The 24911-nt window shown below is 40.7% G+C and overlaps 1 protein-coding gene across 3 annotated transcripts in view; it reads left to right on the top strand.

Moving 5' to 3' along the window:
- Nucleotides 1-408: 408 nt before the first annotated feature.
- Nucleotides 409-24911, top strand: part of WDFY2 (WD repeat and FYVE domain containing 2) — a 164578-nt gene continuing 140075 nt past the window's right edge. For 2 of the 3 annotated variants that reach the window (XR_006355610.1, XM_043993597.1), the window contains exon 1: nucleotides 409-757. Coding sequence is in view for 1 of the 3 variants with exons in the window: in XM_043993597.1 (XP_043849532.1) it covers nucleotides 621-757 (137 nt within the window). In the remaining 2 variants the exon portion in view is untranslated. The remainder of the gene's footprint in view (nucleotides 758-24911) is intronic. The other variant, XM_043993598.1, reaches the window with a different exon arrangement.

Below are 24911 nucleotides of genomic sequence, written 5' to 3' on the forward strand. Positions count from 1 at the left end.
ATACGCGTGTTCATTCCACTGGAGGATAAAGAGGGCGGGGCCTGGAGGTTCCACTTAGAAACTAGAGAGTGAAAGGGAGGCGAAATGGGAGGAGAAAGGAGAGCACATGCGTACTAAGGAAAGTAGAGAGGCGAAAGCGTCGGTGCTGCCATGCTTGAAAAGAAGGGAAGCCGTACAAAAGACGCCTGCGCACGAGACTCCAGATCCTTGCCTGGTCTGGTCTCGTCCCATTTCCCGGAAGTGATGTTATACGCGTAATCCGGCTGCCTACACCCCTCCCCTCGGTCTGTGGGCCCCGCCCCCGAAGGATGGCCCCGTCCATTTCCCCTCCTCCTTCCCTCCCCCTCCCGTCTCTTGCTCTACTGTCCCTCCCCTCCCCTCCCCTCCCCTCCCTTTGGCGGTGGTGGCGCCTCTGACCGATCTGTCGCTGTCGCTGCCGCTGTTGGGCCCGCGAGCGCCACTGAGTTATCCCGGAGGCGCAGCCGGGATATGAACTGTGCTTGCCGCTATTCCCGTCCCACCAGCCCGCGCCCCCTTTGCCACCCCGAACCCGCGTCCGCGGGGCTGTGCGCTCTTGCGTGGCGGCGTCTGCGGTGTCCCCCGGCCCGCCCCCTCCTCCCATGGCGGCGGAGATCCAGCCCAAGGCGCTGACCCGCAAGCCGATCCTGCTGCAGCGGGTGGAGGGGTCCCAGGACCTGGTGAACATGGCAGTGATCGTGCCGAAGGAGGAGGGAGTCATCAGCGTCTCGGAGGACAGGTACGGGACTCCGCGAGGATGCCCGGGGCGGCACTGGGAGCGGGCGATTTTTTTTCTTCTCTCGACCCTCCCCCCCACACCCCCACTCCCGACGCTTTTGTTTCTTTGCATCTACTTTCTTCACTCTCGGGGGGGAGGGGGGGTCTCCCTAGTCCCTCCCCTGGAGCGTGCATCTCCAAGTGCCCCAGCTCGCCGCCGCCGAACGAGCGCTGCGCGCCGCCTCCTTGTGCTGCGTGTCTCTTGGAAGTGCGGACCCGAGCGGCAGCCCAAGCTCTGGGCACTCCCCCCAGGATGTCAGCCTCCCCGCCCCTCAGTGTCCCTGGGATAGTCCCCCAGCTGACAGCGGGTTGGGGACGGGGCTGCTGTCCAGCCTCGGCCCTGTTCTAGGGAGTGTCCGCACCTGAGCTGGCACGCGCTGCTGATGCTGTCTTTTGGGTACAGCGAGGCAGGTGCCCAAAAGACGCGCTGAATTGCTCATTGGAGATAATGAAGGTGTTTGATACATTGCAGTTGCAGCGTTTTCTGCTGGAATCTTAGACGGCAAATCTTTCCTTCTGCCCACCATTCTTAGTAAATTTTGAAGCTGCGCTCAGTAAACTGCATTTACTTTACAGTATTCAATAAATGTTGCAAATTGCAAACCACTAACTTTACGTTATAGTGTGGTGGTTTCTTCACTCTTCTCCCACCCTATCCCTTTTTGCTTTCAAGGGGGAAGTGCCTAGAACACACAAGGAACCAAAAAACCAAAACCCAAAACCCATAAATAGCTTTAGAGTTCCTTGCTGGCTTATTTGCTTTTAATTGCATACTGTTTGATATGCAGAAGTGGAGTTGACAGTGCGCAGACAATATAATATCAAATAAGTAGAAACACCTGCTAGGTTAATTTCTGGAAGAATGCTGTTTGGATATGGGTGACAAGGTCATAATTTAATTTAGTAGCTGATCAGATATATCAATGGATATTTGAGTGACTAATATAAAACTACTGGACAGTTAAAATATTAGGATACTATGTACTCACTGTAAAATATGTAGTCAGGTTTTATTAATGAGCATTAATGAACCTTGGCAGATATACTTTCACTGTATTTGATTCAGTGAAGGAAGTGTAGGGAGAGGGCGAAGTCATTGTGTATTTAGTGTCATCCTCAGGTCCGAAGTCAGCTTGCTATGTCCTCTTTATAATGCTTCTTGGCCCTGTGATAAATCATTGATTACGTTCTTCATCAGATGTAGTGTTAGCATATTGGATGATGTTCTTTTATCCACATGGTACCTGATCCAAAAGAAACCTGATCCATTTCTTCTGCAGTTTGATGGGAGAAAATGTAAACATACACCTCTGTCCTTGGCAAGCAGCCTGCAACGAAATTCATTGCTGTAACTTAATATGTGTTTGTGGTAACCTTCCAAAATTTGTGAAGAAACTGTGGATGCTTAATCTTTCCATAGGGGTAAAAATTCCATTATAATAAGCGCCATAGGAGTTCCATATTGTTTTATTATGGTAAAATCTTGTTCTAAGTGAATATATTGAGAATGGGACTTTTCACCAGTTTTTGTCTAGGTTAGGTGGGGTTTCATAGAATTGTTGGATTTTAGAGCTAGAAGTGACTCTAGAAATCGATTAATTTCAAGGGGCATCACTGTCTAGTCAAGTATTAAGTTCTTACTATATGTCAGGCATTTTACTAAGCTCTGAGATATATAGTAAGTCAAAAACAGCTCACAGTCTATTGGGGGAGACAACATGCAAGCAACTATTTAGGAGTAAATTAGATACAGGATAAATTGGAGATTATTTTAGAGGGAAGGCACTAACATTAAAGGAGAGAGGAAAAGTTTACTTGCAAAGGTGAGATTTTAGTTGAGACTTGAAGAAAGTAGGAAATCCAGGAGGTAGTGCAAAAAGAAGGCTGGATTTGGAATCAAAGACCCTGGGTGAGAATTTTGACTCTGCTACCCCTGTGACTTTGAGAAAGTAACCATCTCTTTTAGGCTTCAGTTTCCTCTGTAAAGTGAAAGGGTTGAACTAAATGATTTCCAAAGCCCTTTCCAGCTCTGAATCCTTTGAGAATGCTTGACTTTTTCTTTTTTTCTTCCTTTTTCTTTTCTTTTCTTTTCTTTTCTTTTTTTTTTGTGGACTGGACCTTTTTAATGACTTTCATCCCACCCCCACCCCCCCAGTGAGGAAATTCCCACCACCCAGAGGCCAGAATTTCTGATTGCAAAGCTTGTTTCTGTTCATTCTTTTCAGTCAGACTCTTCCTTACTCAGTTTTTCTTGGTAGAGATCCTGGAGTGGTTTGCCATTTCTTTCTCCAGTTCGTTTTACAGGTTAGGCAACTGAGACACACAGGGTGAATGAAGTGACTTACTTGTTCAGGGTCACACAGCTAGCAAGTATCTCCTGTCTTCTTGACTTCAAGTCCAGCCCTGAATCCATTACCCCACCTAGCTGCTCCACTAGAGCTAGTTCCCCACTAACTTCCCAATTCAATTCGATTCAGTAAACATTTATTAAGCACCTACTGTGTGCCCTCAGGCACTGTCCTAAGCTTTAGGGATCCTAAAAAGAAAAAGATAATACCTGCCTTCTGGGAGCCTATAATCTTATTATCTATTTTTTTATCCTATAAGTATTTTATTATTTTCTAGTTAGATGTAGAGATAGTTTTCAACATTTGTTTTTATAAGATTTCTAGTTCCAAATTTTTCTCCCTTCATTCCTTCCCTCCCCCTCCCCAAGACAGCAAGCAATCTGATATAGGTTATGTATGTATGATCACATTAAACATATTTCTGCATTAGTCACGTTGTGAAAGAAGAATCAGAACAAAAGGAGAAAACTTCAAAAAACCAAAACAAAAAAAAAAGTAAAAAGGGTATAGTTCAATCTGCATCCAGATTCCACAGTTCATTTTTTTGGATGTGGAGAGCATTTTTCATCATGAGTCCTTTGGGATTATCTTGGATCATTGGTTTTTTTTGTTTTTTGGATCATTGTATTGCTGAGAAGAGTTAAGTTTATCACAGCTGGTCATCACACAATGTTGCTATTACTATGTTCAATGTTCTCCTGGTTCTGCTCACTTCACTCAGCATCAGTCCACTTAAGTCTTTCCAGGTTTTTCTGAGATCTGCCTGCTCATCGTTTCTTATAGAACAATAGTATTTATTCCATTACATTCATATACCACAACTTGTTTAGCCATCCCCTCAATTTCCAATTCTTTGCCACCACAAAAAGAACAGCTATAACATTTTTGTACATGTAGGCCCTTTCCCCTTTTTTATGATCTTTTTGAGATAAAGACCATTAGTGATTTTGCTGAGTCAAAAGGTATGCACAGTTTTATAGCCCTTTGGGCATAGTTCCAAATTGCTCTCCAGAATGGTTAGATCAGTTCACAGCTCCACCAACAATGCATTAGTGTTCCAATTTTTCTACAGCTTCTCCTACATTTATTAGTAGTTAGTAGGGGCTGAAGTTCTCAGAGTCAAAACCAAGCCCAGCTACTCTTGGAGAATGGAAAGATCTTGTACTCTATAAAGAAAGCATTTTGGAAGAGCTTTTGCCCTCCCATCTGAGCAGTTGACAAGGTGTTTAATGTCAATCAGATAGGGGATAAAATTTCCGGTGCTTGTTGAAACCCAGTAGAATTGTTGATGGAGATTGGAGAATTACCTGGAGAGTTATCTGCCTCATTTTTTGAGGGTTTTTGTTACATAGCTTGTTGTTGTTCAGTGTCTGACTCTTTGTGACCCCATTTGGGGTTCTCTTGGCAAAGACACTGGAGTGGTTTGCCATTTCTTTTACATGAAGCCCAAAGAGGCTGTGATGTGCCTAAGGTTGTACAGCTAGTTAATGGTAGAGCTGGGACTCAATTCAATTTTTCTTCCAATCCAATGAACTTTCTCCTATACCATACTGCCTCTTCAAATTTATTTAGGGTGTTTGAAGCGAGGAAATATGGAAGGCTATAAAGGATACCTATTGATAGAAGGACAAATCAATTCTTAAAAGTTTACCTATTGCTTAGTTTCCTTTTTCGTTTCCGAGATGCAAGTTGTACATTAGTTATTTAATTATAAAGAATAACTATTAAATGAACAGTGGTCAGAGAACAGGTGTGTGTCTTTGTACAGAATTAATTTAAATAGAAATGTAACTCACTGCCTGATTCTTTAGGCTGTTGAAACATATGCAGTTTTGTGATGTGTGTGTGTTGTTGTTTTTGGCAATGCTTTTATTGTAATAGGATTTATGTCTATTTTTAGTTTTCAAAAATCCATTTGCATTGCAAGAATAATAATCCAGGCAGCTAGCTGGCTCCTAGGAGTCAGGAAGACCCCAGTTTAAATCTAACCCCAGACACTTACTAGTCATGTGACCTTGAGCAAATCACTTAACCTCTGTTTTCCTCAGTTTCCTCCTCTGTAAAATGGGGATAAGTATTTATGTTCCAGGTTTGTTATAAGGATCAATTGAAATAATATTTTTAAAGCACTGAGCATAGTGCCTGGCACATTGGTGTTTTATAAATGCTAGCTGTTTTTTATTATTATTAAATAGTTATAACACTATAAGGTTTGTAGAACACTTTACGAATGTCTCATTTTAATCTCACAACAATCCTGGGAGGGATGTTATTATTACCCCTCCCCTGCCATTTTCCAGAGGGAATCTGAGGGCAGACAGAGTAAGTGACTTGCCCAAAAGTCACACAGCTAGTAAATATCTGAGGCTGGATTTGATCCTAGTGTTTTCTGTCTTTAGTTCCAGTGTGCTTTATCCATTGCAACACCTAACTGCCTATAATTAAACATATGAAGGAATTATTTGTAGCAAAACTGTCAAGGTTGTAACTATTATTCTCTCCTGGATCTTGAACAAATTATATGGCCTCTATTTTACTCATGTGTAGAATGAGAGGAGGATTCAACTAGATAATTTTTAATGTCCATTTCAATTCTGTCTTTATTCAGTTTTTCCTTTTTTGTGAGGAGCAGATGTAATTTCATTGGTTTGAAAATTTCCCCTACCAATGCAGATCCCAAGTATATCACTTGAAAGATTTGGTTGCCTGACAGCTTAATTGACTTGCTTGTGGTTATATAGCTAATATATATTCCAGGCAGTTAGTGAACCCAATTTTTCTTGACTTCAAGGCCAGCTCTCTATCCAACAAGCAAGATTCCTCTGCTAAGTCACATTGCCCCCTCTTTTACTCTGCATTAGTTACACAGCCAGTTCCCAATTGGGGGAATAATGAATTCTGTGATGTCCCATGGATACAAATTTGAACTGGAACTTCTCAAAGTTACAATTATGCAACATAGGGTAATAGCATGTGATTACTGCATAGGATTCATTATTCCCCTTAACTGGGACCTACCTATGGCAATAATTTAAGGCCTTGGCTCACTCAATTGAATGGTGTTTAGTTATTGTGTTGCTTGTCCTATAAAGAATCATATCAAATGTTTTCTTTGTAGGCAAAATTTTCCCTTTAGTTTATGATTTCTTTGCCTCTTACTGAAAAGACTGGAGAAAGTGTCCTGAAGGTACTATGGAAATTGAATAGATTCAAACTAACTTTTGATAGTCTTTTAGTGACTTAAAATGGATGAAGTGTTAGCTGTGCTCAAAGTTCAACAAGTGGCATAACCAGAAATAATTATCAAGAGAAAAGGTAGCTAGGTGGAGCAGTGGATAAAGCACTGGCCCTGGATTCAGGAGGACCTGATTTCAAATCCGGCCTCAGATACTTAACACTTACTAGCTGTGTGACCCTGGGCAAGTCACTTAACCCTCATTGCCCTCCCCCCAAAAAAAACCCCAAACCCCCCCAAAACAAGAGAAAAGGTCTATAAGTAAATTGTAACCACAGCTTGTTTTACATCTTCAGAGAATAAATGTACCCATAAAAATGTTCAAATCCATATCCTTATACTTTATTCAGCAATCATGGTAACTGGTTTATGGTAATCTGCCTGGGAATGGACAATCTGTATGTCTTTTAAAGCCAGAATGAAGTTTTTTTGTAAGAAAAAAATTACTGAGAAAACTGGTCAGGGACTGTTAAATTGAAGTCTTCTGGCTTAACCTGAAGTGGCCCAAAGAGGTGACTCCCAAAGAAGTCACTAAGTCATCAACTTCAGTTATGCAATGAAACCAAAGACTGTCCAATACCACAGGAAATAAGATCTGCCCAATCAGGATCTGAAGATCCGCATATTGCAGCACTTGGGAAACTGTTATGCCAATACTGACTCTTGAGGAGTTGATGATATTTATCTAGTCAAAACCACTGAGATTTCCTCTTTCTCTTCTCTTCCTGCCCCATTCTTTTTTGCACTCTTCCAGAAACTTCTTTCAGAATGGAAATTTAGGTATAATCGTAAACTTATTTTTCAGACCTGAAAAAGGGACTTGAGATCACTAGCCCAGGACCTAACAGTTTTCTTCTGGGGAGATGATGGAATCAAATACATAAAAAGAAACTACAACTTTTTGCATATATATTTTTTTCTTGGGTAACTATCATACTTTGCACTTTCTTTATTTTTAATATAGGAGAGACTTTGTTTCTTTCCAGGTGGCTCTAAATGATCCTGATCAATAATTTAGACAAACTAATAACATTTAGAAACCAACAATTAAATTGTGATTTGAGATTCCTATTAATAATAACAATGATTAATAATACTACTAGTTTAAGATTCCTGTTTTCTTTAGCTCATGATTGGTTGATAGATGATAGTTGATTGATGGCATTAAACTAAATTACATTATAGCACATATATGCTTGAGAGAAAAGTGGGTGCCAAGCCACTTTTTCTTCTTAATTTCACAATTAAAAGGGAGAGGATTAGAGAGGAGGAAACCTTAAAGAAAAAAAAAATCTGTGCAAAAATTCCAAAAGAATACTTAGACTGGCAGAAATTTCCTAATAGAAAAAAGTCACATATTTTCCTTTACAATCTTATTTGCCTTTCATTTAGGGAAGAGGTATCAAATATCTAGGTTTTCTGTCATTAGGTAGGAAGTTGCAAAGTATCTTTATTGTGAAAGATTAATTTAAGACCTTGTACTCAGTCTTGTCAGGGAGGACCTTATCTTCCTGTCGTTTTTCATTCTTTATTTAGGATAGAGGTTCTTTTTTTTTTTAAGATTGTTTTCAACATTTGTTTCCATACGAATTTGAGTTTCAAATTTTTCTCCCTCCCACCCTTCTCCCCAAGACAGAAAACAATTCGATATAGGTTATGTATGTACAATCACATTAAACACATTTCTGCATTAGTCATATTGTGAAAGAAGAATCAGAACAAAAGGGGAAAACCTCAAAAAAAAAAAAAAGTAGAAACAGCATGGTTCAATATGCATTCAGATTCCACAGCTCTTTACTCTGGATGAAGAGAGCACCTTCCTTCATGAGTCCTTTAGAATTGTCTTGGATCACTCATTGCTTAGAAGAGCCAAGTCTATCACAGTTGATCACTGCTGTGGGGACCAATTTTTAATTGGGGAGTGTTAGGCAATATTGGGGCAAGGAAGGAGACCGGCAGCCTCTCTCAAAACAGAACAGGATTTATTTTAACAAGAACGAACTTAAAAAACCAAAACAAAACACAAACATGATCAGTAGGATAAAGGAAATAAAATGGGGAAATTATACAACCTGAGAAAATACAACCGCCCAGGAAATCAGCTGAGAATACATAGCAGAACGCCTGTTGCCTTCCAGCTTCCACCTAGAATGCCCAGTTCTCCCCCAATCCCAGAAAAACCCCATACCGCCCCAGCCAGTGGGATGGCCGCTCTGACAGTCACATGACTGCCCTCACTAGGCTTCCAATCATTATAATTTTGCCAGGCCCATGTAGGCATCAGCGAGTGGTGATGACGTGAGGTGCCAGCGCCATGGCAACAGCTACAACCAGTGGGTGGAGCACCTTGAGGTTTGCGGAGCCCCAGGCCAGTGCATGCAGAGGCATAAAAACCTCAATTAACAATTAATTCTTTACACTGCACAATGTTGCTGTTATTGTGTACAATGTTCTCCTTTAGGATAAAGGTTCTTAACCTTTTTTGTTAATTTATGGACCCTTTCTCAGAATATCGTTTTTAAGTGCATAGAATATAATATTGATCACAAAGGAAACCAGTTATGTTGTAATATATTTATCAAAATATTTTCTTTTATTAAAAACTTTTTAGATCCTAGTTTAAGAACCCCAGATTTGGGACCTGTTTACCCACTTAATTCCCTAGTGGTTCTAACTTCTTCAAGAAGACAAGCTTGGCTTGCACTGTAACCAACTCCCCAGTCCTGCTTTTCAGGGAAATTCATCTGTGAGAATTATTAAAAATTATTTTAAAAAAGGCAAGCTTTATACTGGATCACCATCATCTTTTAGAGAAATTGAAATCAAGTAGCTGTCCTCATCTGCTGCAGTGATATTTAGTTACTGGTGGCTAAGCTTTACAAAGGTATTTGTTTAGTATTGGAGCCCAACATCTAGTTGAACTGGACTCACTACATTCTTAAGACTTGCCAGTTTTTGGGTAATCTTTTTGGATTCCAATCCATAACAATTTGTCTACAGGGCAAGGTGAGAGATTCTCACAGTTCTGAAATGACCATATAAATATGGGTCCCTCCCTTTTGTTATTGATGTAGCTTTTCAGTTTGGGAATCCCTCAATCTGGATTAAGTAGTTCCCAGAATTGACATTGTGGAATTGGGGTAGGGCTGTGGCCAAAGAAAGTGCAACTCTATTTTGATGGGTCCTTACTTAGCCTTTGGAATGGCTCAGGTTGAATAAATGTTTGACTTGATAGAAGCATTTGGCTTGCTTGTGATGTCTTCATTGTTACTTAGAACTTTCTCAAATTCTATTGCTTATTTGAGTTGTGTTTGCCAGTTGTTATCTTGATCAGTTTTGTGCCTGGCCTAAAGCACTTTTCTTTTTATCTGGACAGATCTACCAATAATGAGTAGGTATTTGTTAATTATATAGTTTAATAATTAGCTAGTGAGCCTATCATAATAATTGTTGGGGCAGTGGGCAGTGGATAAAGCATTGACCCTGGAGGCAGGGGGATATGTTCAAATCTCACCTCAGACACTTATTACCTGTGTGACCCTGGGCAAGTCACCAATTGCCCAGGTCTCCAATTGCCTTAAGACATCCAGGGCCATCTCCAGTCATCCTGATATATATCTTGCCACTGGACCTGAATGGCTCTAGAGGAGAGAATGAGGCTGATGACCTTGCACAGCCTTCCTTCACTTAAATCCAGTTCACTGCAAGTCATGACATCGCCCTGATGTCATGGTCCTCTGAGAACCAAGGACAAACAACTGTGAACCTGTGATCTCTTCCTCCCTACTCCCTCCCCCTTCCTTTCCCTCTACTAAAGTTCCAAGAATCAGCTTAAAGCAGTTATTTAAAAAAAACAACAACTTGAGTCTGGTGAATCTTAAAATAAAACAAACACATTTAAAAAAACTAAACAAACAAAATCTAGGCCTGGTCAGGAAACAAGTTCACATGAAGGAGTTAAAATGAGTTGCCTTATTCCCATGTAGAAAATAGAGGCTGGTGTCCTTAACCTTACAATAGAAAGAATGGTACTTATGGCTAGATCTTTTAAGAGCACTTAGCAGATGTCCCCCAGAGGTACTTCTCAAGCAGGAGTCTGTGAATTTATTAAAAAACTTTTTTGGGGGAAATGGTATGTCAATATAATTAATTACCTTTGTCATCCTCTGTATTTGATTTCATTCCTTTAAAAACAGTATTCGGAGAAGTAGTCTATAGGCTTTACCAGACTTACAAAGGGGTTCAGAACACATGAAAAGATTTAAGAACTTTCCTTCGTTCTAGAAATGAATGGGCCTTGTTCTAGTGCAGTGGTTCCAGCTGTTGAATTATGTGCACACCAGCAGTTCTGCCTTTTCCTATTGTATTCTTCTCCCCTATCTCATAGACCTGGAACTTAGTCCTGCTGTCAGCAGATGAGGACTAGAACGGAGACACGTGGTCCTCTGCCTGCTGCTCTGCCCACTTGCATTGTCAAGGGTGGAAGACAGGGCTGGTAAATCAGTTTTTAAGACTAGAGAATGACTTAGAAAATTTGATTTGCCGTGTTGTCTTATAGCAGTTACCATATTTAGCACTATTAGTGTGAATGACTACTGTAGTGCAGGGACAGGGAAACTGCCTACAGGACAGATCCAGCTCTTTGTTTAAAGGTCACATAATCTGCAGAGGGACAGACTAAGTGGTGACTGATGGAATTATGCCCGAAGTTGCCAAGTACAATTTGTTTCTTAAACTTCTTTGATTTAGTTCCCTGCCTCCTCTCCCCACCCCACCTCCCTATGCCCTCCAAGAGCAGTATTTGTAAATGAGTTGCATCTTTGTCTCTTTCCACCAAATGAGATATTGGTAGCCATTTAGTAAAAGCGTGTCCCCTTGTTTCTCTTCCCATCTTCTACCTGTTCTGGCCACCTCTCTCATTGTTTTACTCTTGAGACCGCCTTATTTTTTATTTTTTCTTCATTCTTTCTTGCACCTTCTACTTGCCTTTCTTCCTTGTTTGTCTATATTAAAAAACATATTTTTTGTTATTTATTGAATGGAATTTTAATATTCCTTGTAACTAAAGAGTAGATGGGTATATATTTTAATTACTTTATTTACAAATGAAATTTCATAAATGTACATTAGCTTGCCTTTTTAATTTTGTTTTTGTTTTTTAATTTTTAATTTTTTTTAGTGAGGCAACTGGGGTTAAGTGACTTGCCCAGGGTCACACAGCTAGTACGTGTTAAGTGTCTGAGGCCAGATTTGAACTCAGGTACTCCTGACTCCAGGGCCGGTGCTCTATCCACTGCGCCACCTAGCTTCCCCTAGCTTGCTTTTTAATATAGGTGGTTCTTGAATTTTTTTTTTTCTGACAATGAGTGAGTGACCTGAGAGGAAAAACAGGATTCCCTAAGTTAGAACCACTGCCCAGGCATTTTATACCGTAGGCAAGCATTGAGAATTGTTATTGCTAACCTTGAGGCTTTGAGACTTCCCTATAAACCAATGGGACTTGATATATCAGAAAAGAAATACTGATAATTGGAAAGTAAACAGAATTTTCTGGCAATAAAAGTATGTACATCTATTTAAAAGACAATATTGAACAGTGTTTTTCAAACCTGTATCACCCCATATCCCATATGTGTTGCTGTTGGCTTACTTCAATTTGGGGCCTACCCCACCCCAATCCAAGGTGACACCATCAAAGCAGAATGACTGAAAATAGTTCATGTTCATCAGTTCTTTGGAGAATCCTGGATAATTGCCCCTCGACAATCCACTAAATGGCTTTGAGGCTTTTGGCAAGTTGCTATATTTTGATCTTTAGATGGAACAGTCTTCTTCTCTTTGACTTTCCATGTAAAATTTTTAGTGAATGTTTTTAACAGATCTAAATTTACACTAAACCACTTTCAAGAATTAATAAAACATATTATTGGATTTAGATTAAATTCAACAAAATTCAAATTCAACAAACATTAAGCTACCAAGTACCACATATAAAAATATTAAGCACTTCATTAATTCAATAAGCATTAATTAAACTTATAGTCATGCTAGGCACTGCGTAGTATTGGGGATATAATGACAATGAAACAGTGGTTGCTCTCAAGGAGCCTTATATGGAGAAGACACTGCATATACAGGTAAATAAGCAAAAATATACACAAAACAAATACAAAATAATTTGGGGGTTAGTTAACAAGCATTGGGGATGCAAATGCAAAGAATGAGACACTCCCTACTCACAAGTTTACATTCTAGAGGAGAAACAAGTACATATATAAATATACACAGAAAAAAGTACAAAGAGAATAAATACAAAGTTGGTTAATAAAACTAACAACTCAGCTACTGGGGAAATCAAAGTGTCTTGTAGGAAGGGGCATTTGAACTGCAGCACTGCAGCAAGCTAGGGGATTCCAGGATGCAGAGGGTCATTCTAGTCATTGGGGCCAGCTTCTGTTACCACACAGAGATGGAACAAGACAAGAGAGAGGCCAGTTTGGCCAAAATGTAGAGTGTGGAGAGGGGAGTGATAGGAAATCAAGCCCAAAAGATTGGGTGGCCCTAGGCTGCAGAGGACTTTCAATGCCAAAAAGAGCATTTTATATTTTATCTTAGAGATTATACATATTTCTCAATGTACTTCTATATCTACTTATTGTGATGTCCATAAACAGAGCACATTTAAATAGAAGGTAAAATGTGATAGAAACAAAGGAGAGAGCTAGAGCCCTAGGGAAAAATGAGAGGGAAGGAGGGAGATTATTTTTATCTGGGAGGATTGGGGAGCTGCTTTCTAGAGATGATCCTTGAGCTTGGGCATTGAAGGCAGAAAGGATTTCACTGAGGGCATCCAAGGAGGGAGCTTGTGCATTTTAGGCATGGTAGGTAGGTAGCTTATACACAAAAGACAGAGGGGAGGATAAGATGGGGAAATAGCCGTCAGTCCAGTGTAGAAGGAACAGAAAATGCTTGAAGGGAAAAGGCAGGGTGGAACCCAATTGTGGGAGGCCTTTAATGTCAGACTAAGGAGTTCATTCTATATGCTATTGTGAGCCACTGAAGATTCTTGAGCTGGGAGAGGGACTTGGTCAGGACTACTGCAAAAGAAGATTATTTGGCCAGGTGCTGTGATGGATATGTTAGAGTTAAGAGAGCCTGGAGACAAACTGATCTATTAAAATAGTCTAGGTAAGAGGTAAGGAGCGCCTGAACTAGGGTAGTGACAGTGTGAATGGAGAGGAAGAGGTGGATGTAAAAAAATTAGAGAAGTGGAATTGATATATTTTGTTAGCAGATAGTGGAGACAGTACGGGGCCTGAAGTCAGTAAGACTCATCTTTGGAAGTTCAAAAATGGCCTCAGATACTTAGTAGCTATGTGACACTGACCACTTAACCCTGTTTGCCTCAGTTTCCTCATCTGTAAAATGAGCTGGAGAAGGAAATGCCAAATCACTTGAGGGAGGAGAAAGAATCAAAAATGATTCTGAGGTTTTGAGCCCGTAATACTGGAAGGATGGTGTTACCACCCACAGGAACACTGGGAAGAGGGCAAGTTTGGGGGGGAAATGATTTCAGGTTGGATTTGTTCATTTGGAGTCCTTGCGCAGAGGTAGTGCAGGTAGTCCACAAAGGAGAGAAAAGGGTTCAGTGCCTTTGAAGACATCCACATTTTGGGGGTTGGGAAGGAGGAGATGAATCAGTTGAACAGACTGAGTAATCAGACAGGTAGGAGGAAGATCAAGAAAGCAGTGTTGTCAGAGCAGAGTCAGAGAGTCAAGAGGGATCAATTATTAATAATTAACAGTGTGAAATGCTGTAAAAAGTCGACGAGGATCAGGAATGAGACAAGACCATTAGATCTTTGACAATTAAGTCATCAGTGACCATGGAGAATGTTAGTGTATGTAGAATGATGGGGTCAGAAGCTACATGGAGACGTAGGAAAGTGCAGACTTCTCTTTCTCTCTCTCTCTCTTTTTTTTTTTTTGAGACTTCTCTTTCTATAACTTTGGCTATGAATGGTGTGTGTGTGTGTGTGTGTGTGTGTGTGTGTGTGTGTGTGTGTGTGTGTGAGAGAGAGAGAGAGAGAGAGAGAGAGAGAGAGAGAGAGAGGGAGGGAGGGAGGGAGGAGACAATAGAACAGTTCACTTCATTAGTGCACTGGATAAAGTAAATTGATTTGTTTAATATCCTCTGGGGCTGACTTTTGACTTTCTTAGACTCATTTCTCTGATGCTGCTGCCTGCACTTCCATTTAGTAGCTAAAATTTCTCCTGGCTTCAGGGCTTTAATATCAGAACTGGGTCTGTTACTATATCCTACTCATGCCTCATCATGATGTAGAGGTGACCCTGAGCTCTTGAAAACCATGTCAGTGGAGTGGGAGCTCTAGCAATTTCTACAAAGATGGAAAAGATTTGAGCATGGTCCTAGAGACAGACTATGTCTACCATTGGAGGACCACCCTGGCTAAGGATAGAGAGGCTCATTCTCATACACAGCCAGAAGAGGATGAATTTTTTGATGTAGGAAAACCATGAAATAGACAAATTGTCCAACCACTTTTTGAACTATTCCCTTCCATATATGTAGTGACTGTAACTGGATTGGCTGGAGAGAGGACAGAGGTTGTTAAGAATCTCAGTTTTTAAATGAGCTACAAACATTAACTGTTGGCATTCTGAACAGGGAATCTTTGTCCGAGGATCAAAAATTTGATAAGCTATTACAGGAACTAAACCAAACCTATATTGACATTTTCTCCTATGAAAGAAACCAGATGTTATTTTTAAATTGAAAGGTGGCTCACAGGTTCTCCTTGGAGAAGTAGTACTCAATTCAACTTTTTTTTTGGGAGGGGGGGTGAGGCAATTGGGGTTAAGTGACTTGCCCAGGGTCACACAGCTAGTAAGGGTCTGAGGCTGGATTTGAACTCAGGTCCTCCTGAATCCAGGGCCAGTGCTTTATCCACCATGCCACCTAGCTGCCCCAATTCAACTCATTTAAACCAGATTTTATCAAGCCTGTGTGCTAGACATGCACTAGCTACAAATACAAAATGGAAATAGTTCCTGATGTCTGGGAGTTTACATTCTATTTGGAAAAACAAAGTAGATGCAAGATGCATAAAAAAGTAAATACAGAGTAGGGGGAGGCACGAATTCCTTTGGGGATAAATTAAGGTGTCTTGTAGCAGGTGGAACTTGAGTTTTGAAGGGAGCTAGTGGTTCCAAGAGTCAGAGGTGAAAACAGAGAGCATTCTAGGCAGGAGACATGGCCTGGGCAAAGGCACTGAGGTGGGAAATGGCCTGCCACTTATGGAGAGACCAACAAGGAGGCCAGTGTGGCAGGAAAGTTAACTAGATGGAGGAGAGCAATTTGAAGTCAATGCTAGAAGATAGGCTGGAGTCAGATGGTGTTGGGTTTTTAAATAACATGTAGCTTATATCTTCCAAGAGTAACATGATCAGACCTATGCTTTGGGGTTATGGGTTTGGCTTCTGTGTGGTGGGTAGACTGGATAGGAAAAGTGTAGGCAGAGAGACCCAGGCAAGGCTGGAAGTAGTGGCTGTGATAGTTGACGGAAGGGGGTCAAGGTGCTGTGGAGGTCAAGTCAACAAGACTTGGTATCTGATTGGATATAGAAGTGAAAGAGTAGAGAATAAAGGAAGACTGAGGTTAGAAACCTGGATATCAGGGGCAGCCAGGTGATGCAGGGGATAGAGTACTGGCCCTGGAGTCAGGAGGACCTGAATTCAAATCTAGCTTCAGACACTTATTAGCACTGTGACCCTGGGCAAGTCACTTAACCCCAATTTCCTCCAAAAGAAAAAAGAAACCTATGTATCAGTAATAATGGTGCTGCCCTAGACAGAAAGAGGGCAGGTGGGAAGAGGGAGAATGTGTTTAGGGAGTAAGCTAATGAGTTCTCTTTTGCATATGCGGAGTTTGAGATGACTGATAATCCAGGCAGAATTATAAAGCACATAATTGGTCATATAAATGCAGATTGGGCATCAGCAGTCAGATACTGTGCCTGGGCCCTTTTCAGAGTTTTGCCTTCCTGGTAATATTTCAATGCCCCAGCTGCTGTGTCTAGCCAACACAGCTGCCTCTTTCATCATGAATACTTGAAAGTCCTCTTTTTCATTGAAGTCCCATTTTTTCCCCCTGAAAGATTATACACAGTTTTGCTGGATAGGTGATTCTTGGTTGTAATTCCAATTCCTTTGCCCTCTGGAAAATCATATTTCATGCCCTCCTATCCTTTAATGTAGAAGCTGCTAAATCTTGTGCTATCCTGGCTGTGGCTCCACAGTACTTGAATTGTTTCTTTTTGGCTGCTTGAAATATTTTCTCCTTGATCTGGGAGCTCTGGAGTTTGGCTATAATCCTGGGAGTTTTCATTTTGGGATCTCTTTCAGGAGCTGATTGGTGGATTCTTTCAATTTATATTTTACCTTCTGCTTCTAGAATATCAGGGTAATTTTCCCTGACAATTTCCTGGAAGATGATGTCTAAGCTCTTTCCTTGAATATGATTTTCAGGTAGTCTAATAATTTTCAAATTATCTCTTCTGGATCTATTTTCCAGGTCAGCTATTTTCTCAAGGAGATATTTCACATTGCCCTCTTTTTTTTAAAATTCATTTGGATTTGCTTTATTGTGTCTTGGTTTCTCATAAAGTCATTAGCTTCCATTTGTTCAATCCTAATTCTTAGGCAATTATTTTCTTCAGAGAACTTCTGTATCTCCTTTTTCAATTGGCTTTTCAAGCTGCTGACTTTTTTTTCCTGACCCTCCTGTGTCACTCTCATTTCTCTTTCCATTTTTTCCTCTACCTCTCTTACTATGTCTTCAAAGTCTTTTTTGAGCACCTCTATGGCCTGAGACAAATTCATATTTTTCTTGGAAGCTTTGGATGTAGGAACTCTGATGTTGCTATCCTATTCTGAGGGTGCACCTCAATCTTACTTGTCACTAAAGGAACTTTATATGGTTTTCAGCTTTCTCTGCTTGCTCATCTTGCCTGTCTTTTACTTGATTTTTAACTCCCTCTTACAGTGGGGCCCTACTTCCCAATCTACACTGTCCCAAGCTTTAGAGGGTCTCAGGTGTTTTGGTTTAAGGAAGGACAGGTTCTTCACTCACCTGGCCTGTTCCCTGGTCCATAGATAACCCCAGGCCAACTTGCTAAGTAACCAGACAGCAAAACTTTGTATGCTGTGGTTGTTAGATCCGACGAGCCTGCACCCCTCCCCCACCTGGGCCACTGCTACACAAGCCTACTTCCTGGTTCCCAGCAGGGATGAAACACCCAAGTTCTGCCTCAGCACCAGCAGAAACCCCTGTCATCTTTCCCCTGACAACTGCTCAGCCCTCTTACCAGACTGTGAGCTTAGTTCCAGATGACACTGGTGCTGCATTTGATTCAGAGGCTGGGGGCGGGTCTCTCTTTCCCTAGCTGGGCCTGCCTGGGACTGGATCTGTGTCAGTGTGACTGTGGGGTTGGGCTCCACTTCTTCCCTGACACAGCAGACCTCTCCTGCTGACCTTGTAAGCCGTTTTTGGCTGGAAAATGATCTCAGCCCATTCTTTTGTGGGTTTTGCTGCTCCAGGAATTGTCCTATGGCATTATTTGGAAGGTTTTTGGAGCAATCGTGTCGTGAGTTCTGAGAGTTCACTGCCTTTCCTCCTCCATCTTGGCTCTGCCTTGGAAATCTGCTGTCTCTTTTCAGGTTGCCATTTTCTCACCTTTAGCAGCTCTACTGTGGTTTGTGATACTTCTCTTCTAGCTCTGTGACCATTTTTCTTAGATTCTTCTCGTGCCATGTGGAAGGAGGTCATAGATGCAAAGATATGTCCTATGCATATTACTAATTGCAGAACTACTTTTGGTAGCAAATAATGAGAAGCACAGTAGGCACCCAGGTGGTGAATGGCTTACACAAATGGGGCTACATGAATGTTATGGGATGTTATCCTACTCCGTGAAATGACTAAAATAGGAAAAATTCAGTGAAACATGGGAAAGGGGGCAGCTAGGTGGGGCAGTGGATAAAGCACTGGCCCTGGATCCAGGAGGACTTGAGTTCAAATCCAGCCTCAGACACTTGGCACTTACTAGCTGTGTGACCCTGGGCAAGTCACCTAACCCTCATTGCCCCACCAAAAAAAAAAAGAAAAGAAAAGAAAAAGAAACATGGGAAAACTTAGCTAGGAAGAACCAGGGAAACAATAAGATCACCAACAATGTAAACAAAGAGCATTACAATGAAACAGGATATTGTATAATTGTAACTTTTCTCGGGAAAAGAGCTGAGGAAATGTTCCTCCCTCCCTTCATTGCCGAAGTGGGGTGTTAAGGACATAGAATACTACACATACTGTTGGTTGATTTAGCTGAACTCCCCTCTCCCTTTTCTTAATCTTTATCTTTGTTACAAGGGAAGACTTACTGGTAGAGAGGAGAAGCTTGATTTGGAAGTAAATGTGATACAAAATAATATTAATAATAGCCAGAATTTGTATATAACCTTAAGATTGGCAGAGTGAGTTATATTATCTTTTATATATATTCATATATGTGTATGTATAAAGTCTCACTTGATCCTCACAACCACCCTGTGAGGTAGGTGTTATTTCTATCCATATTTTATAGGATAAGGAAACTGAGTCTGAGAGAGGTAAAGCAACTTTCCCAGACTAATACCTATTTGAGGCAGGATTTGAACTCAGGCCTTGTTGATGCTAAAATCTAGTACTCTGTTTAATATGCCCTCCCCCAACACAAAACAAATAATAACAATGATGACAGCTCACATTTACATATTACTTGTACCATGTATTATGCTCAGCGCTATGCAGTTATATTATTTGATTGTCACAACAACCCTGGGAGGTAGGTGCTATTATTATCATCTCTATTTTACAGATGAGGAAACTGAGGCAGATAGAAGTTAGGTGACCCACCAAAGGTCACACATCTACTGTCTGAGTCTAGATTTGAACTCTGGTCTTCCTTACTCTAGGGCTAGGGATCTGTCCATTGCCCTACCAGCTCTCAAAACAAACAAACAAAAATTTTAAGGACCTTCCTAGTTACTCCATTTACTTCCTGTTGGAGTGTGGGCAACTTATATCATGTCTCTGGGCTTTTTTTTCTCATCTTTCAAAGGGAGTTAAGAGTGAACTTTTGGATTAAATGATCATTAAGGCTTCTTCTAGCTCAGAATCCTATGATGATATGATCTTATGATCATGTGAGTTGACTGGGTTGCTTTCATTGGGTGCTGAGTGCACTTAAAGGCAATACGAAACATTATTTCATGGGAAAAATTGGTCTTCATCCCTTGGGAGTGATTAAGATAATAAAAGGCAAGCAGACCACCATGAAGATTGTGGTTGTTGTCACCAGTCATGAGAGAAAAAACAAATTTAAAGCAACTCTTGAGGTTCTGCCTCACTGTCATCAACTTAGAAAAGAAGGTAAAAATGGAAATGACAAGTGTTGGAGGGGCTTCAGGGGAACAGGCACATTAATGCACCATTGGTAAAGCTGTGAATTGGTGCAGCTGTTCTGGAAAACAATTTGGAATTGTGCCCCCAAAAGTAACTAATCTGTGCAAACCTTTTGACCCTACTTTCACACTACTAGTCTTGTACTCCCCCAAAGATCAAAGAAACAAGAAAGGGACCAAGGTGTACAAAAATATTTGTAGTAGCTTTCTGGTAGTGACAAAGAAATAGAAACTAAGGGGATACCCATCAACTTGGAATAGCTGAACAAATAAGGGTATATTAATGGAATAGAATATTGTTGTGCCATAAGAAAGGATAAAAGAGATGGGTTTAGAGAAACCTGGGTGGGCTTGTATGAACTGATAATAGAAGAAAGCAATCAGAACTAGAACAGTTGATACAATAACAACTTTGGCAAGACAATTTTGAAAGACAAACTGTGAACATTGTAATGAACAACCATGATTTTTGAGGACTTGTGATACTCTGCTTCCCGTTAAAGATGCAGAATGACACATACATTTTTGGATATGAACAATGAAGGAATTTGTTTTGCTTGACTAGGCATATCTGTTGCAAGGGTTTTGTTTTTCTTTTGGATGGGGGTGCAAAGGAGAGAAAATAAATGCTTACTAATTGAAAAAATATTTTAGCTGGGCCAAGCAGAGTAGAGACATTTTACAAAGAATTTGACAAGATCTTCCAAGCTAAGTGGGCATATACAAATGGAGGTGGAAGATGGCAAAGATTAAGTTGGAAGACATGTTTTGGGATCAGGAATTGGAAAATGACAGAGGCTTGAGCACTACTTAGCTGTGTCACTGTCCTCAAGAACAGAATTTGGAAGCTGGTGCACATGGCAGAAATTGACATAAAAAATGAAATTGTCTCTTCTAAGAAGGAAACCACTAGTTGTAGGTGAAGGATGAGTTGTCCGATCAACTAGTTAGAACAAAAGTTAAAAATATATACCAAGGTAGGAGAGCTTGCAGAAGAGATCTTTCCTGACTATAGTAGATCTAGCCCGACTAAAATTCTGCAAAGATGGTAAATAGACAAAATTAAAGGCATTTATTTCAGCAGTCATTAAAAGTGGTGACCATAATGAGTACACTGAAAGAGTCCTGTAGCCTGAAACTCTGCAGCCTGTAAACACTTAATCTCTTTGTCAATCTCTGCTTGGCCAGAAGACAAAATAAACAATGTGGGGGCAGGGACTGTCTTTTCTAAACTTCTTCCTTCCCTAGTTCTTAAGCAAAGTATTTTGTACACAGTAGGTGCTTAACAAATTATAATTGACTTGAAGCCTAGTCATAAGGAAGCCAAAGGCCACATTAGATCCTCAAATTTACTTCATATAAAAATAAGCTCATAGAAGACCATGAATTGTCGAAGAGAAACTATACCTAAAAAGGGCTTGGCATAAGATCCAGCTAAGCCAGATCATCCTAAGGATGTTTTGCTTTGCAGATGAAAGTAGGGACAACAAACAGATGACAAATAGGACAGATTTGCTTGGAATATTATAGTGGTCAGTGTTAATTGGCAATGATAGTGCATCACCACATTTGGCCTCTAGTCCCTAGTGTAGTATGTGAAGAAGTAGCAATGGTACTTTTTTTTTGCTGGGCAATCGGGGTTAAGTGACTTGCCCAGGGTCACACAGCTAGTAAGTGTTAAGTGTCTGAGTATGGATTTGAACTCAGGTCCTCCTGAATCCAGGGCCATTGCTCTATCCACTGCACCACCTAGCTGCCCCAGCAATGGTACTTAATGTAGTTGGGAATTAGAAAAAGCCATTTGACCTGATCAAATATATCCTGAAGAAATCTCTGCAGGAGGCACCCAGAAATCAGTTTTCAAGATTCTTCAAAGAGAGAAAGGTTTCATAAGAATGGAAACACTCACAAATGCTTCTGGAGGGAAAAAGATGACGCAGAATATCAGCTGTTATTGAATATATACCTCATTAATCTTTATGAAACCTTTATGAGAATGGTCTATGCATGTAGGAGTGGTCAGACTAAAAAGAGCCTTTAAAGCTACCTTTAACCAAGTTAAAAAAGGACTCTGACAAATGCAGCTTGGATAATAACTTTGCTTGGTGATCTACAGAGTATGAACACAAAATGAAGTAACATACTCCCCTAAGATGTTTGTCACTGTGGTGGAAGATGTCTCCATAAAAGGAAAATTCCTCCATCATGCTAAAGTTATCTAAATATCAAAGGCTATCAAAAGATCTCCTATTCATAGATGACTTTGTATTGATTATATTGAACCTCAGGACACTCCAAAAACTCACGGCAAACAAATTGGTTTAACCCTCCATACTGGAATTAAAAGAGTGGATGGAAAATGGCTTGTTGCTCAAATTATAATATGCAACTATGGGCAAGCTGATTAAGATAAACCTGTGTGTGTGATGTTAGTGGTGTCACTGGCAACTGGGAATATGGAATAAAGTGGGATGAGATATGCCTCTGAGAATCGGGGTCTGAGCTTATATTCAGAGGGATATAGCTGGCCTTCTAGCATCTGGATTATGTTGGCCCTGATTGTTCAGGGCCATGGTTAAGACAGCACCATTAGTGACCATAGAGCAAGGGCCTCCAACATCGCCTCCCCATCCAACCCTATCTTCCCATGTTTCTTTTGGAGGTTCTTTCCTGGCATTCTCTATACCACCCCCATTCTGATCCCTAGGACCTTTTTTTGTTTGTTTGTTTTATTTTGTTTTTTAGGCAATGGGGGTTAAGTGACTTGCCCATGGTCACACAGCTAGTAAGTGTCAAGTGTCTGAAGCCGGATTTGAACTCAGGTACTCCTGAATCCAGGGCCGGTGCTTTAACCACTGCGCCATCTAGCTGCCCCTCCCTAGGACCTTTTTGATGCTTTACCTCACACCAAAGTTAATTGTACAAATCAGACATTATGTAAAATTTTTTTTAAAAGATGGCATCATTGTACCAATGTAGAAGTTACAGACAGATGGTTATGTGAGGGAATATTAATTTACAGGGTTGGAATGACTTTGTAAACACTCTGTGTTTCTCTAGCAATATGTATATGTTGCTTGAGTAAGGCAGTGGTAATGAAATGACAGCAAAAACAGCGATAGTAGAAGAGAGTGAACAGAATTTGTTACTTTGCTGACAGTTTGCAGTTTTCTCTATTCTCTCTGCAAACTGTTTATGTAGTAGTTGTCATGTTCAGACATCCATTTGTACCTTTGGATTGCATCCTAATTAGCACAATTGCTACTACTCCTGAATATAAAAATACAGACCAGATAACTATTCCCCACACATAGGTTAATTAATGTGAGGCAGGAAACCTTGGAGTTGGAAATATTCCTCACCAGTGGTGGGCAATTGGCTTTGAATCTGACAGTACAGTTAAAAGGATCTTTGCCTCTTGCTGTCTTGTTTCCATAAGGCCTGCTTTGGATCTGGTGGGCATTTCTAAGGTCACTTTCTACCCAAAATGAGCCTGGGGTGTGAGAGGTGGAAAGGCTTACTCCTTTAAAAGCTGCCACTGGTAAAAATGACTTGCGCAGGTCTTGAGGCAGGCTGACCTGAAATGAATGGTTGAGGGGCAGGAATGTGACGGTTTTTGGAAACAATTTTGATTCTGTAGACACTGGGCATTTTAGACTTGTATTCCCATTTTGGCATTAGCATTTGGGAGCCACTCTGTAAAATGGCGATTACAAAACTAGCACTCAACAAAGTTTGTTTTAAAGTATTCTGTGTTTCAGAAAGGCCTGGAAAGATATGTATGAAGTGATGTATAGTGAAGTGAGCAGAACCAAGAGAATGTTGTGCACAGAGACAGCAACATGGTTTGATGAAGAATTGTGAATGACTTGACTATTCTCAACAATACAATGATCCGTGGATAAAGCACCGGCCTTGGATTCAGGAGGACCTGAGTTTAAATTTGGCCTCAGACACTTGACATTTACTAGCTGTGTGACCCTGGGCAAGTCGCTTAACCCTCATTGCCCCACAAAAAAACCAAAACAAAACAATATAATGATCCAAGACAATCCCAAAGGATTATTGATGAAACATACTATTCACCACCAAAGAAAGAACTGATATTGATGGAACAGACTGAAGCAGGCTATTTTTCACTTTCATTTTGTTTTTTCTTTTAATCAAGTTTTCTCTTACAAAATGACAAATATGGTAATGTTTTACATAATTGTACATTTTTTTTTAAGTGAGGCAGTTGGGGTTAAGTGACTTGCCCAGGGTCACACAGCTAGTAAGTGTTAAGTGTCTGAGGCTGGATTTGAACTCAGGTACTCCTGACTCCAGGGCCAGTGCTCTATCCACTGTGCCACCTAGCTGCCCCATAATTGTACATTTATAACTCAGATTGCTTGCCACCTCAGGGAGGGGGAGGGGAGGGAGGGAGGGGAGGAGGGATAAAAATTGGAACCCAAAACTAAATAAAAATGTTTATTACATTAAAAAACAGTAAAGTACTTTGTAATCATAAAAGTGCTACGGGGGGCAGCTAGGTGGCACAGTGGATAAAGCTTTGGCCCTGGATTCAGGAAGACCTGAGCTCAAATCTGGCCTTAGACACTTGACACTTACTAGCTGTGTGACCCTGGGCAAGTCACTTAACCCTCATTGCCCCCTCCCCCCCAAAGTGCTATTATACAAATGTGAATTATTATAAGAGGCTAACACAGATGATCCTTGAAAACACTGGTGGAGTCAAATATCTGCTTTAATCTATGGCCTGGGGAAGCATTACTGCAATTTCATTGTTCAGTTGCATTTGAGTCTTTGTGACCCCATTTGGGGTTTTCTTGGCAAAGAAATTTTCCATTTCCTTCTCCAGCTCATTTTACAGGTGAGGAAAGTGAGGCAAACAGGCTTGATTGACATGCCTAGGGTCACACAGTATTAAGTGTCTGAGGCTGGATTGGAACTTGAGTCTTCCTGACTCCAAGCCCGGTGCTCTACCCACTGTACCACCTAGCTACCCCACT

This window comes from Dromiciops gliroides, chromosome 3 (assembly GCF_019393635.1).
Source record: "Dromiciops gliroides isolate mDroGli1 chromosome 3, mDroGli1.pri, whole genome shotgun sequence".
Lineage (NCBI taxonomy): Eukaryota > Metazoa > Chordata > Mammalia > Microbiotheria > Microbiotheriidae > Dromiciops > Dromiciops gliroides.